Source organism: Gavialis gangeticus, unplaced genomic scaffold, assembly GCF_001723915.1.
Source record: "Gavialis gangeticus isolate Ggan-Ray unplaced genomic scaffold, GavGan_comp1, whole genome shotgun sequence".
Lineage (NCBI taxonomy): Eukaryota > Metazoa > Chordata > Crocodylia > Gavialidae > Gavialis > Gavialis gangeticus.
The window spans coordinates 95,656,712-95,670,927 of record NW_017729034.1 but is presented as its reverse complement, the minus strand read 5'-3'; the positions used below and the strand labels follow the sequence as shown (position 1 = coordinate 95,670,927).

General features: G+C 47.1%; 1 protein-coding gene across 1 annotated transcript in view; it reads right to left on the bottom strand.

Moving 5' to 3' along the window:
* The window catches only part of AHI1 (Abelson helper integration site 1), a 286,626-nt gene that overhangs the window by 7,754 nt on the left and 264,656 nt on the right, over nucleotides 1-14,216 (bottom strand). Inside the window, exon 24 of the mRNA XM_019527221.1 lies at nucleotides 10,611-10,690. Coding sequence (XP_019382766.1) covers nucleotides 10,611-10,690 — 80 coding nt within the window. The remainder of the gene's footprint in view (nucleotides 1-10,610; nucleotides 10,691-14,216) is intronic.

Here is a 14,216-nt window from a genome sequence, read left to right as displayed (position 1 = left end):
CAGTGTGGGATGCAAGCATGGCAGCGCAGGGAGTGGGGGCTTTGCCCTGATGTTGCTTGCCCAGCTGGGGCGGGGGGTGGGACGCGGGCGCGGCTTGCTCCAGGCAGAAGGGGGCAAGTGGCAGCAGGGTATAGGCGTGGCAGCGCTGGGAGCGGGGACTCTTCCCTACTGCTGACCAGCGTGAGCCATGCCTGCATGGCCCTTCCGTCCCCCCATGCCAGTTGGGCAAGTTGGCAGCAGGGCAGAGCCCCTGCAGCTCCCTCCACCAAGGCAGAGTCAGGTACAGCCGGAGGAGTCACTGGAGAAGCCCCCTATGGCTGCCCTGCCTGGCCCCATCCCCACCCAGCCCAGTCTCCCAGCACTTAAAAAAAAAAGCCCCGCACTCACTGGATGCAGGAGTGGCGATTGGGGCCTCTGGGTGCTCATGGCAGAGCCCTCCACATGGTGTGGGGCAATGGGGATCACTCCGCTGCCTGGCACTCATGCGACAGCTGTCTCATGGTATGGGTGCAGTGTGACTCAGCAGGGCACTGCACGCTGTCTAGGAGCTGGGGTCACAGGGGCTGAATGCTTCCAGGCTCCGGCTGACAGGTGGACCTGCCCCAGCTCCCATGTGAACCAAACCAGGGAGCTGGGGAATTGAACTGGTTCAATTCCTGAGCTCCATGCTTGATTCCTCAGCCCTGGTTCAATTCCCGAGCTCCCTGATCAATTAACCTGGAAGCTGGGTCGGCTCCATGCGTCAGCCAGAGCCTGGCACTGCTCAGCCCCAGCAGCCCCATCTTTCAGACAGTGTGTGGCAACCTGCTGAGCTGTGCAGCACCTGTGCCATGGGGTAGCTGCCAGGTGGGTGCTAGGCAAAGGGGAGGGGGTGATCCCCACTGCCCCCCCCCCCACTCTGCACTGGGGGGCTCTGCCACCAGCACCCAGAGGCCCTGATCACCGCTCCTGCAGCTGGTGCATGCGGGGCTTTTTTTTTGTTGCTTTTTTTAAATTACCAGGATTCTGGGGCCAGGCTCGGGATGGGGCTAGGCAGGGCAGCCATGGGGGCTTCTCCCATGGCTCCCCCTGCCCAGGGAGAGGCAGGCACAGCTGCCTGGCTGTGTCTGCCTCTCCCCGGCTGATCAGAATCACCGAATCTCTCTGAATCAGTGCAGAATCTTCCAAAGCTGATTTGTCCAAAACAATTCAAGATAGTGATCTGAATCTCTGAATCAAATCTCTGTCCTCCAAATTGGGCGAATCCAAATCCGAATCGTATACTTCCCTATTCGCACTGGCCTAGCACTTGATCCCCAGCTGCTGCGAAGTTGGACAGCCCATGGCTCTGGCATGTCAAGGTCTTCTTTCCCCTGTGGAATGTGATCCTTGCCATGAAAAGGTCACTACAAAACCTAACCCACTACAATTCATAGATGTCAGGGGCTGAAAGGGACCTCACGAGATTATCGCGTCTAGCCCCCCTGCACTTGAGCAGGAAAGACTGCTGAAGTCAGATGATAACCATCACTTGGGAGAAAACTGAACTCCTAAATGAATACTTCATGTCGGTATTCCACCGGTCTAAGGAACTGCTTGCCCACTGTTATTTAGAGCATAAGGATTTGGTGACTTCCTGAACTCTTTGGTTCTTTTTAGGTAGACAGCTAATGCCCTCTTAACATCTTGTGCATAGAATCTTGCTTTTGAGTAGCCTTGGGGGCCAGAAAAATGATGGACTAACTTACTGGTAAAGATATAAATAAATTATTGCCCTGTGTAAAAATTTAAGGTAGGGAGAATGAAGAACAGCACCGCATTGTGGATCCAAAAACATGGATCCATCATTACTCTTTCCAAGCTTGCTCAATCTTCTGACAGTTATTATGGTCATAATGAATGTGGTTTTGATTGACTGATAAAACGATAAACATGTTAACTAAATCCAGCAAACATTTCTTTACTGCATCACTCTTATTACTGAATAGCTAAAATGTCTGCTAAATAGATTTTCACCAACAATAAGGAGAGACAGAAAAGTTTCAGGTGAAGCAAGTATTCAAGTACAGACTGGATTGGAGATTAAATCAAGGTTATGCTGTTACTGGACATTCAAACTTGCAGCTTATTCCACTTGAAGTCACAACACTAGGCTATTGTTTTCTGGAATTCATCTAGATATGCTAAATTTCCAACAGACAGGAGTCTTTCTAGTTCTGTCAAAGTTCTATGATTCATTCTATCAGCTTCATAAAAGGTGGGTATGGGAGGTATAAATACAGCTATTCTACTGAGACAGCCAGTCTATGGTCAAAAGAATAGCTAGACATATTCTTCTGAAGTAATGGAGGTGGTGTGGAAACCACAACAGTTTTCTCCATGTTGCAGGAGAAAATGGCTTGTTTTAGTTTTCTTATTACTTTTTGGATGAGAGAAAAGGGCAGAAAAGAGCAAAGAACACTTATTCTCATGTAAAGGAGAAACACATTTGAAATAAATTTGCTGGCTGTTTGTGCTCTTAAGCAGAAGTTAAGAAGGCATTTGACATTGTACCTTATTATTTCCATATATACCATAAGAACAAAGATCAGCTATTATCACCAGGGATCCTGGTTTTCTCAGATAAAAAAAAATCCAAAATTTTCTGATTTAAACCCCAGCCCCCAGTCCACATTTTTCCATGATTAAAATCAGGCGCGGCTGGTGAACTCAGACTGGTGGGGTGAGGTTTGCAGCCAGCTAGGAGTGGGTTGTTTGCAGCCTCCTTGCTACCGGCTGGAGTGCCCGGCTGGCTGCAACCCCTCCTCACCCCCCCAACTCCTGGCTGCCTGAAACCACCCCCACGGTGGGATGCTCCATTTGTCCCTTCAGTCTGAGCTCACCAGCCATGCCTGATTAAAATGAAACACCACTTTTTCTATTTTAACACCCCCCATCCACATTTTTCTATGATTGAAATGAAACACCATTATATAGTGGTGTTTCATTTTAATCATAGAAAAACATTGGATTGGGTGGGGTTCAAAACAGAGAATTTTGGATTTTTTTTGATCAGGATCCCTGATTATCACCGATGTCTTTAGAGACCACTGTACAGTTCTCTTTAGCTCCTAGTAGGCTGATCTGTTAGATTACTGCCTTCATCTAGTAGATAGTGGGTGCATCTGCATGTTCATTAATACACTGTAATTATGGCGCAGTAACAATACCTATAATGACAGGTAGCACCTATAATGATGTAATTGGCACAACTGCACATTAGTACAGCTGAACACTTTTTAGTGACATTAATGCACATTAAATTAAATCTACTGTGCATTAGCTTATTAGCATGGGTTTTGCCTACTGTGCTAATGCACAGTAAAATTGGTCTTCTGTGCATTGTCTTGTGTTGATGTGCCCATAGGGTTACAGGGCAAATATTTTGGTGAACAAGTTCAACAGCTTCAATGCTTCCTTGCATAGCTGGGAGAAATGAGCACTCCTTGCCTGTTTTGCTGTCCATTAGAATTTATGACTGTCTTGCCTCGCAAAAATTTGAGAGCACGATGACTTGCCCTCGGTTCTAGGATGGTGACAGGACACTGCTTCTTCAAGATTAGATTCCAGGTAAGCTATTCAGTTGCTGAAGTTGGCTCCCTAAACTAGAAGCACTTAGAGGGATTAGCATTAATAGAGATGAAGGATTAAATAATATCCTCTAAGGATATAGAAATGCTGTCCAACATGAGAGACAGAGAGAGAGAGGGAGGGAGGGAGGAGAGGAACATTCTCCTGGGACTGCCAGTTTCAAGAATATATTGTCTAAATGTGGCAAGTGATAGTCTGCTAGTCAATATTGTAGAGCTCTCACCTTGAGCCCAATATAGGGGATAATCCGAACATCTGAGACCCACATCAGTGTAAAGAAGGTCAATATTGTCTAGTAGTTCTCTTGAAGTATGTGTATATAAGATTGGGTTTGTATGAATCATGAGAATCACTCAGTGATTCTCAACCAGTGTCATGGTATTCTGGGATTTATTGAAATCTTTCAAGGTTACTGCAAAGTGCCATGCAATGTTAGCACTGTTAGGTGTGCAAACATTATTCATAAGATAAACTCAGAGACTGCAAACAGGAATTCATATGAAGTAGGCCCACGGCCATGGGGGTGTCTGTTTGGCCCCTGCCTGGCTCCAGCTCAGCTGCCACCCTTCCCTTTGATTACTTTCCCACCATGCCTTGCTCTTATTGAACATTATATAAGGGAGGCTGCCTGTGGGCTCCAAGTGAGCCTGAGCCTGTCCTGATCAACACCAGGCCCATCCTATGTCCCCTAAGTCACCTGAGCCCTCAGGCTAGTAGGCCGTCTCGGCCTGTCTGCACCTCTGCTGGGTATCTGTCCCCTTAAGGGCTCATTGCATGGCTTTGTACCTCCCCTACACCACACCCCAAGCCTAGTGGGTATTATCTCTCTGTGATGTTGTCTACTCATGCACTTGGCCCTCTTAGGCCTTCAGACCCCCCTGGTCTGTTACACAGTCCCTTCCTGAACTCCCAGACCCTTGATCCAGTACACTGCCCCTTCTCTGTGCTCCCAGGCCCCTGGTCCAGCACATTGCCTCTCCTCTGGGCTCCTGAACCCCTGGCCCAGCATCCCCGCCCCTTCTCTGGGCTCCTGGACCCCTGGTCTAGCACACTGCCCCTTCATTGGGCTCCCGGATCCCTGGTCCTTCCCAAATCCCCTTCTTTGGGCTCAGAGACCATCTGTGGGTTCAAAATAAAACCAAGATCATTTGCCTGAAAAACCCTGACTTCCTTTGCCCAGGGAATTGCCTCTGCTCCCAGGCCTGCAGGGCTGTTTATATCAATGCCAGTCCCTTCAGGAGCCCTGCTGCTAGGAGCTCCTTACCTTGTGGCCGCCAGGGAGAGACTGCCTGACTGACTTAGGCTCTGGGCTTATGCAGCTCCATCCTGAGCCCTCTTCTGGTCAGATGAGTTTCTCGTTAGCTTCCTGCACCATGTGCAACCAGCCTCACAGGCTGCTAACTCCTTTAAAGGAGTAGGCACACCCTAGTGCCCCTGCTACACACCTCCCCCCACTTTATTCACAACTCACTTGGGGATGTTTTCACTTGTAGCATGCCACTGAGTGTTTCTCTGTTGGGGTGGCTCCCCTTAGGTTATCCCTGTGATGGGGGGAAAGGCTATCAGGCTGTAGGGACATGAGTCTAAAAATGTTAAGAACCAATTGTCTAGGGAAGGCTCTTGTTGCTTGGGAATCCAGGTCTACCCCACTAATGACGTGCAATTTGTTTTTTTCAATTTGAGTCCTAGTTTCTTAAAAAGGGAACACATGTGAATACAACCATATTTAGGTCTGATATAGTGTTTTTTTATTAGTAGATCTCAGAATTCTTTAGGTCACACCGCTTCTGGTACAGACAGTTTGTGATGATGACCATACAAACTATTTATCTAAGTAGGGATGTATGTGTATACTTTACCATCTTGAATGGGCTTCCTCCACTTACAGGCACCACATTTGCAAGTGCATGAGGATCTTTAGCAGTAGGTCCATAATAAATATGGGTATTTGCTCTCAGAGATTTTACTGCTATTTTGACATTATGGCCTGGAAATTAAAAATCCTAATGCCTAAACCTTGTGAGCCCAAGAAGAAAACCTTCATACCCAGAGTACACTTTAGATATCTTTGGTTCTCTGAACTGCTGCGGCAATCATTGTTGAGCTGGGAGCGAGCATGGCATATGTAGAAAAGAAACCAACCTCTCCTATGATAACTGATAGAGCATGTAAGCTTCAGTGGACAGGCTTAAGTGACAGTACCCTAAGGTTTGGCTTTAACAATATTTTTAAAAAATGGAAGGTAAAATTGCTATTTGAATGGACCCCAGAACATTAAACACTGGAAGACAAGTCCCTTTTACTGACATGGATGGTATCTTTAAAGTTGAAGCCGTTCTGACCTCCAATACATGAAACTGAATGGCATCTTCTAATGTGGCTACTATTAAGTTACTCAAGTCGTGTGTCCCAGTCTTTAGTAGAGCCCATCAGTTCTTCCTCTTGAGCTCATAACTAGAACTACCACTAGGGAAGTGCTCCCTCTACCTTTGTGATGCAGAGTAATCCAGAAGTACAGAGGCAGCTGGGCCCCTGTAAAGGCAAGCATGTTCAACATCCACATAGTTTCTGGGCCAAGGCTGGACATCTGCTAATTTTGTCTGGTATCTGCTAATAGTTTCTATCAGGTTCTCAACCACAGTTCCCACTGGTAAAATAGTACAGTCTGTGTTTACGTTTGCTCTAGTTCATTTTCTTTTCAGATGACGGGAACCATGACAATAAATTAACCTATCTGTCACAGTCTAGTTTCAGGTCAGAGGGGGGGAAACTTATGGCATTGGTATTTTTGGAATGGAAAAAGGAAGAGATAAACCACTAGTTATTAGATAGGTGTTCTAGATGAAGAAGACAAAAGATATGGGAAAATGTGAATCTACTCTATGTTGTCTTTTCCCCCCATCAGAGAAGTGGGAAAAGAAAATCACTCTGATATTTTTTTTTATCTGCAAGGTATAGAGGGTAATATAAATGACTGCTTTATCAAGAAAACAACCAAGATAAAAGTCCTAACCAAGAAAACTAAGTGTCAAAACTTCAAAGAACCTAGATCCATGTTGGATCAGTCTTGGATGTTCCTTGTCCTGCTGCTGTGTTTGAAAGGAACAGAGGCAGCCAGACGCATTTTCTTTCAGAATGCTCACACAGAATTGCTCCAGCAAGCATTTTCAATGCCAGAGCTGTATCACTTGTGAATCCCACTGCTGGTAATGTGCAAGGGGTGCTTGAAGAAGAACAATTAGACATGAAGGAAGGACTTCTTCCCTTAATGCTGTCTAGATAATGGAAAACTCTTGCTGTCTTTAAGATACTAACTGTGCCAGGAGGGCCAGTAGGGAACACTCCTGCATTGAGCCACCCACCTTACTGCGCTCAACCACCTTCCAGGCTCCAAGTGCCTACCTGGGGGTGCCTCACGTCTGGCCGACCCCCTTCCTGGAGCACACCCACCACCCAGGGATGGACTTGATTCTGGCTCTGTGCACCCTGGGAAACACAGGCCTAGTAGACCTCGAGGGTACTTGATTCACTTCAAGAATTTGGGATGCTTCCCTCAGTTGGAAGCACAAGTAGTGGTCTCCCTTAGTCAGCCGAACCAAGGGAACCCCAAGGCATAATCTAGACCCACTCCCAATGAGTCTCCCACGCTATGTACAAAGGAGAACTTTATTCGTTACAAGGGGTAGGGTTGGAATAGGGTACAGGGTAGAGCAGTATCAGAGAAATCCCATAGAGCAAACTGGCATGGCTAAGTAGCCTTTGATCATGCATCTGAGTTACTGCAAGCTATATATCTAGTTAGATCTCAGGTAGCTCTCTCACAAGTATCATCCAGAGGCAGGTGGAGATTCTTTCTGGAGGCAAGCAGTTCCTTGATCATGAGTTTTGAGAGAGAGAGCAGGTTTCAGATGGTCCAGCTCTTCTCTCTCTCTCTGAGTCTTCCTCATGGCTGCTGCCCCCCTCCTCCTGGGCAGTCCTTTACTTATATAGCCCTTACGACCTCATTTACCTGGTCCAATGGAGGCCAGCACCTGTTGGCTGTCAGCCAACCAATTTGAAATGCATCACTGGTTGCTGGGCAGACTGGCAGTTCCTAGCTCCCCAGGGAGCCCAAGTCCCTCACCCAGGTATGTGATGCCAGTCACATAGGCAGAGGGAGCAGGTTCCCCCCCTCCCTCAGGGGTGTATTCATTTCAGGTTACCTAAAGAGATAGGGTAAGGTGTGTATCCTCTGCTGGGCCCATCCTAACCAAATTGTTACAGAGCAGAGTTTTTGGGGAGAAACAGAGGTGGCCTTGTGCCACACGAACCAAATATAGTATTTTCAAAGACTAACCTATAGATCTCTCTTCAGAATCCTCCTTAAAGCTATGTTTCTTATGACTGGACTCTTCTCTATGCCATAGAGTCCTCTGCAGATTAACTTCAAACTCACAATCATCAACAGGCTCCTCTACTTTATTTATTTGAAAATAACACAAAGTTAAAAGGATTATACTTTAGTTTCAGGTTAGGAAAAAACATTGCATGGATTTTAGTTTTAATTTACAATTTTCAATAGAAGTAGCTCATTCACTATTGTTAGACAAGGCAAGACAGTAACTAGATAACCAGACTTTATTTAAACCAAACCAAACCCTCTGAAAAAGAGCTAAATGAAACTTGTGCCCCTGTTGTTCCAAATTAAGATCTTTCCTTTCTAAACTTTGCTTCTTCCTAAAAAGATACAGCATCAGACCTTGAGTATAAGTCTTTCTTCCTTTCCTAAGTCAGGTTCAATTTCTTTAGCCTTCTCAGTACTCAAGAACTAGATTTACTACAGCATAAAAGGGTAATAATGCCAGAAGTCTTTTATCTCCTGTGGCTTCTACTGCCATTCATTCCAATGACTGAGGCAGGCAGGCCACTTCTCTTATCTTTCTGAACTTCAAGTTACATGTTTTTTGGGGAGGTTTCTCTGATGAGATTGGCAATATGACCTACTCATTTAAATAATCATTGTTTTGTATACGTATTAGTACTACAGAATTCTGAGGTTGATGATATTCTTTGTAATCCTACATTTTAAATGGATAGTCTTACATTCATTTAAAGACACTCTCTAAAGTCCTTTCCCCCCTAAAATTCCTTTTGCTCAAAGTTTTAACAGTGCAGTTATATCATACTATATTTTGGGTCATGTCTTTTGAATGACAATATCAAGTTTATTTGTCTTTTCTTAAACCATAACATTTTCTTCTTAAACAGGGTCCTATTAAACAGTTATGCTCAAAATTCAACCTTGAATTTTGTCACAATGCAGTTTTATAGTCCCTTTTCTCATGGCACATGGATGTTACGCAAACTTTCCTTTCACAGTTTATTTTTGAACCTACTTACAGATGGAGACTAAAAAAAATGAGAATTTCAAGATCTGGTTAAAATTAGAAATATAGAAGCCTGTAACATTTAAGCATAGGTTACTACATGGCAAGTTTTCTCTTTCAGTGGTGTTGGTGGGTTTTACATTTATGTTTATCTATGTATAATCATCTAACAACGTTAATTACAAACAAAATAGCAATTTTCAGATATTCTTAAAAAAATAAATACAAATACATGGACTAAGCTGAAGTGGACATAGAAATGCAAGCATTTAAGCCACCATGTAGAACAGGGGTGGGCAAAATAAGCCTGCAGGGCACCAAGGGATCTTGCCCAGCAGTCAGTGGGTCCCTTGGCCCTGGCAGCCCCAGGCATGGGGGATAGTTTGGGCCATGGTGTATGTGGTTGGTCCCAACACTTCTGTGTTCACAGCAGGGCTGAGGTGGCTGGACTTGTTTCCCAGCAGCCCTGAAAGTGACAGCTTCTTCTGGCTGCCACTGCCAGTCTCTGCTGCTGTTGCCACCAGACCCGACCCTGCTGCCTGAGCACCCTGCCCATCCACCTCACACTCACTGCTGGGGGCGCTAGATGGAGCAGGCAGGCAGGCTCTCCACGGAGACTGGCCGAGGACCTGTGTGGCTGGGATGGGGCTGCGGGTTGGTGGGAACCAGCATCAAGGAGCGAGATGGGTTGGTGGAGCTGAGGCCAGGATTACAAGACGGTGACAGCGCAGGGCTGAGGCCCAGGTTAGAACAATGATTTGGTTCCCACACACCCCTGTTTGTGGAACTGGCAGCTGTCGCAGGAGTGTACAGGGAGTGGATTGTGGCTTTGTCCTGGGCTCTGGTCCTGCGCTGTCACCACCCCACGATCTCAATCCTAATGCCAGCCCCAGCCTTGGCCCCAACCCTGCCTGCCTGTTCCACTCCTAGATGGTGCTCCCCACCTGCCTGCAGACCTATCCCATACACCTGGCCAAGCGCAGGGCAGAGCTACTTAGGGAATTCTGGTGAGCCAGGGAGGGTGGGGTGAGGGTGCTGAACCGGTGCAGCATGGGGTGGGGGCATGCTGACCCGGCTTGGAACAGCTCAGCAAAACTCTAAGCGGCTCTCCAGCTCAAATAATTAGCTACCCCTTATGTAGAAGGTCTTATACAAAATGTTTTGATTTTATCTACTATGAAGTTTCACATGTTGCATATATGTGTGCACACAATTTTGTTTTTCCAAATCCAAGTGTAATAGTTGAAGATGCTTGGCTCCTTTGTCTCCTAAGTATGCGACAAACTGTCTCCATTTCTTTTAATTAATTCTTAGAAGGTGCAAAAGAAGTTGGCAGCTCATTTCAATATAGGTTAATCAAAAGTTACGATGCTTTAAGGTACTCCTGAACTCTAGATAACATAACTATTCTTTTGCCCTATAATAGTCACAGTATCTTTGTAACACTCCTATATATAAATTATTTCCTTTTCATTTCATTTTTCTTAAAATCTCCTCTAAAATGATTACCCTAAATTTAAACGTGTTTCAGTGCCTTGCTTAAAACTCAAAACAACCCATCTGACAATTTCTCAGTTCTCAAACAGCATTTGTAGAAATAACACTGTAAATTGCTTTGGATGATTTGTTACTTACTGTGTTGCAGGTGAGTCTATATCTGTGTCATGTTCTGAGAAAAATTTCAGGTCCCCTGACTGGATGACGACTGCTGACATCTGCAAAAGAAAAAAATATAAGCTGGAAGGCAAAAAGAAGAAACGTACATATGGGCCAACATATGTACGTTGAAAACCCACCAGCTTCCTGAATAAGGAGAGAATATACCCCCTTTGAAAGAGAATGTCTATCAGTCAGAAAATGTTCACTCCTATGTGGTTTAAAACAAGGAAACAGTTCCTGTAAAGACAGCTTTCAGGTGTGTGGCAAAAAATATGTTACAAATCTTTGCCTGAAAAAAATCACTCAGTTCTTAAATAAGCAATTAAAATGAGGAGTCACACATTATAGAGTTTTAACCAGAGCAGTGCAAAACTTGCTTCACTTTACAGAGGTTTGGTAAAGCTAGCCTAAGTTGCTCAAACGGTTTCAGATTCTTTCAGGTTCACTCAAACTCAAAACTGAAAGTCATGGAAAACCTTGCATCATTCTTTAGTTTCTTAAGAATTAGTGAATTCCAGGCCCTTTGCTCCCCCTGGCTAAAAACACCTTCTAGCCTGACTGGACATTCTTCTATTGCAAAAATTCCTTGGACAACTCAGAAGAAAACTAGTGGTCTGCAATGTCCTCCATCAGTTATGCTTTCTTCAAAGACAGGAGTCCATTTTTCTCTCTTCTTCACCTCATAATATTCTGCCTTTTTTGCTGTTGAATTTTGATGCAGGAAGGCACAACTGGTAGGCTTGCTGCTTCATTAAAATCAGGCTTCTAAAATGCAGCCTAGGGCATAGACAGAAAGTGACAACTTTCGCTTGATCTGGCTACAGAAAGCAGTCTATAGACATGACTGAACACAAGTGCAAGGCTGCAGGCTACATAAAAAATGGTCAGTCATGTGAAAATCTGAACCCTCATTGCATGAGTGGCAGAAGATGTTTCAAAACAGCACCTTCAGTAATTTGTCTGTGTTGTCTCCCAGCCTGTTGCTGTTTTCAGAACAGGAACGGGGAAAGGGAGCAGAGGGAGTTTGGTCTGGGGTTTTTTCAGCCCCCACTAGAGGGTGGGATGGGAGTATTAGAGCTCCGCTGGGGAGGGGGGCTCCAATTCAGCCACCCCACCCTTCAGCACTGGTTGGGGGACCCCTAGAATGAACTCCTTTTGCTCTCTTTCCTGCCTCCCATTCTGAAACAGGGAAAGGCTGGGAGAGAGGAGGGGCCATTGTTAAGGTAAACCAGCTGCAGGCTCCCAGCCAGCAGCTAGATTCCCCTCCACCTCTGGAATCAACAGTGAACTTCTGTTTGGTCTGAGGGATTGTTGTAACTCAGAATACTTCCTGAAAAGTGTTCTCAGTTACAGCAGGGAGCTGTACTTCTGTCTTCACCCATATACTAACTACATCCTGTAGCACTTAATGCATTAACTTCAGTGTTGAACTTTAGGACTAAGAAGCTCCACAGTCCCTTTAAGGGTAAGGGTCGACAGTTTACAGCCCACAGAGCCTTTGGATCCAGCCTGAGGAATTGTGCCTTAGGTAGCATTGGGGGGCGGGGTGGGAGCTCACCATGGTTAGCTGCATGAATCTCTGGCAGAGGGGAGCTGTTCCTGTGGTGCGCCACAGTGCAGGGTGTGCAGGGTTCCAGTGGAAGGTAGCAATTTAACTAACTTATATCACTATAGGACAGGGGTAGGCAATTATTTGGGACCAGGGCCACACAGGGTGTCTTGATGAGTTGCGACAGGCTTGGTGAGCACCCCTGGCCACAACAAAAAACTCCCAATGTGGGATGATGGGGTCATGGGCAAGCGAGAAGTGGTCTTTGGGAGTAGGACTGGTGGGGTCACAGGATGGTGATAGTGCAGGGCCTAGGTCAGAGCTGTGACCTGTTCTCTACATGCCCCTGCCCTGTGGGGTGTGTGGGGGGAGTGGTTGTGGGGGGATGTGTGCATGTGTGGTGGGCTTTCTGGGTGCTAGGTCCTGGGAGCTGGCAAGGGGTGAAAGGAGGGAGGAGGGGCAGGGGGTGTGTGCAGCACAAGCGGCTGAGTGGGTGGAAGGCAGCTAGGAGCTTGAGCCCAAGCCCTGTGCACTGAGGAAGGAGTTGCTCGGCTGAAGCTTCCTCGCTGTGGAGAGTGGCACAGCAGGATCAGGAGGAGGAGCAACCACCAGAGGTAAGGGAAGCTAAGCAGCACCCAGACAGCTGCAGCCACACCAGGAGCAGCCCTGCTGGAAGCTGTATGTACTAGCCCAGACTGGGGCCAGCAGGACAGGCTGGAGCACAGTGTGGGCTGCCCTGAGCGGGGCTTGGCTGCAGACTAAATCCAATCAGTTGGCAGACTGAATCCATCCTACAGGCCATATTTTGCCCACACCTCCTATAGAATCATATAGATTTAGCTGTTAGAACAGACAGGCTGATAAATGCTCGCAAGCAGCAGCTCCCCCTTCCCTTTTAAAGAGGCTAAATATATGTTTGTCCATACAATTCTTATATGAAGTACAGAAATCATGCAAACAAGTCTTTGGGTGTGTAACCCTATGTAACAGGGGGCCTGCTCCGGGCCGATCTCTGTGCGGCCCGGCCACCTGTTCTTGGTCTAACCACCTGCTTTCTCATCCGCCACGCCTTGATCTTAATAATTAATTAATAGATGTAATTTAAGTGGGAGGCTGCCCATTTTCTGCCTCGCTGCTAGCGGGTGTTATCTGCGGCTCCATTCCTCCCCTACACAGCAGCCCAAGCCTCGCAGATGACCTCATGTTGTTTTCATACGCCCAGTCCCACATGATGGGTCCCAGAATCCCACTGTAGGACCCCACTTGGGTTCCTCCCTTCAGGCGGACTCTGCCGCCATGCCAGGCCATATATCTCCCTGCCACTCGTTCCCCTTTGGGAGAGGTCCCCTCACTGGGACCTTCCGCTCACACTAGCCCCAGCCCACCCCCAGGCCAGTCGGGACCCCAGGGTCTTGGGCGTCCCTCTCGGTGGGCCTCCTTACCCTCCTGGTCCTGGTCCCAGCCCCCACCTGGGCCAGTCAGGGGAAGCTCTGGCAGGCCTCGCTGTATGACCCATACTCTTTTCCTGGGGTCCCCCTCTCTGGGTCCTCCTTCAGGGATGTGGGGAGCTGGGGTACCTCACACCATGACTGGTGCCTCAGGGTCTCACAGGGGACTCTCACTCCCCCCCGGGCAGCAGGTTGTGGTGCTCCTATGAATGTTATATTTGACCCAAACTCTGCCTCCCAACATTGGAGGACTTACTGGGGTCAGGACTCAGCTCTCTTGCTCTCTGGCTGAGCCCCCCCATTCTTCCCTCACTGGGGGCTCTTCATGCTGCCTCCCTCATCACTGGGGGCTCCTCACACTGGGGGCTCCTCACTGTTCATCATGCCCCCTTTACTCAGGATCTTGGGGCTTCCCTCCTCAGGGGGCTCAGGTGGCTGGAGCCGTGCCTGGCCCCAACTCTACCTCCTCAGGGTCTTGAACCCCCACAGCGCTCAGGCAGCCTCAGCCATACCTGGCCTCCAACTCTTCACTCTCCTCCTCGGGGCTTGCATTTTGCATATTGGTTTAAGCTTCTGTTCCACCCA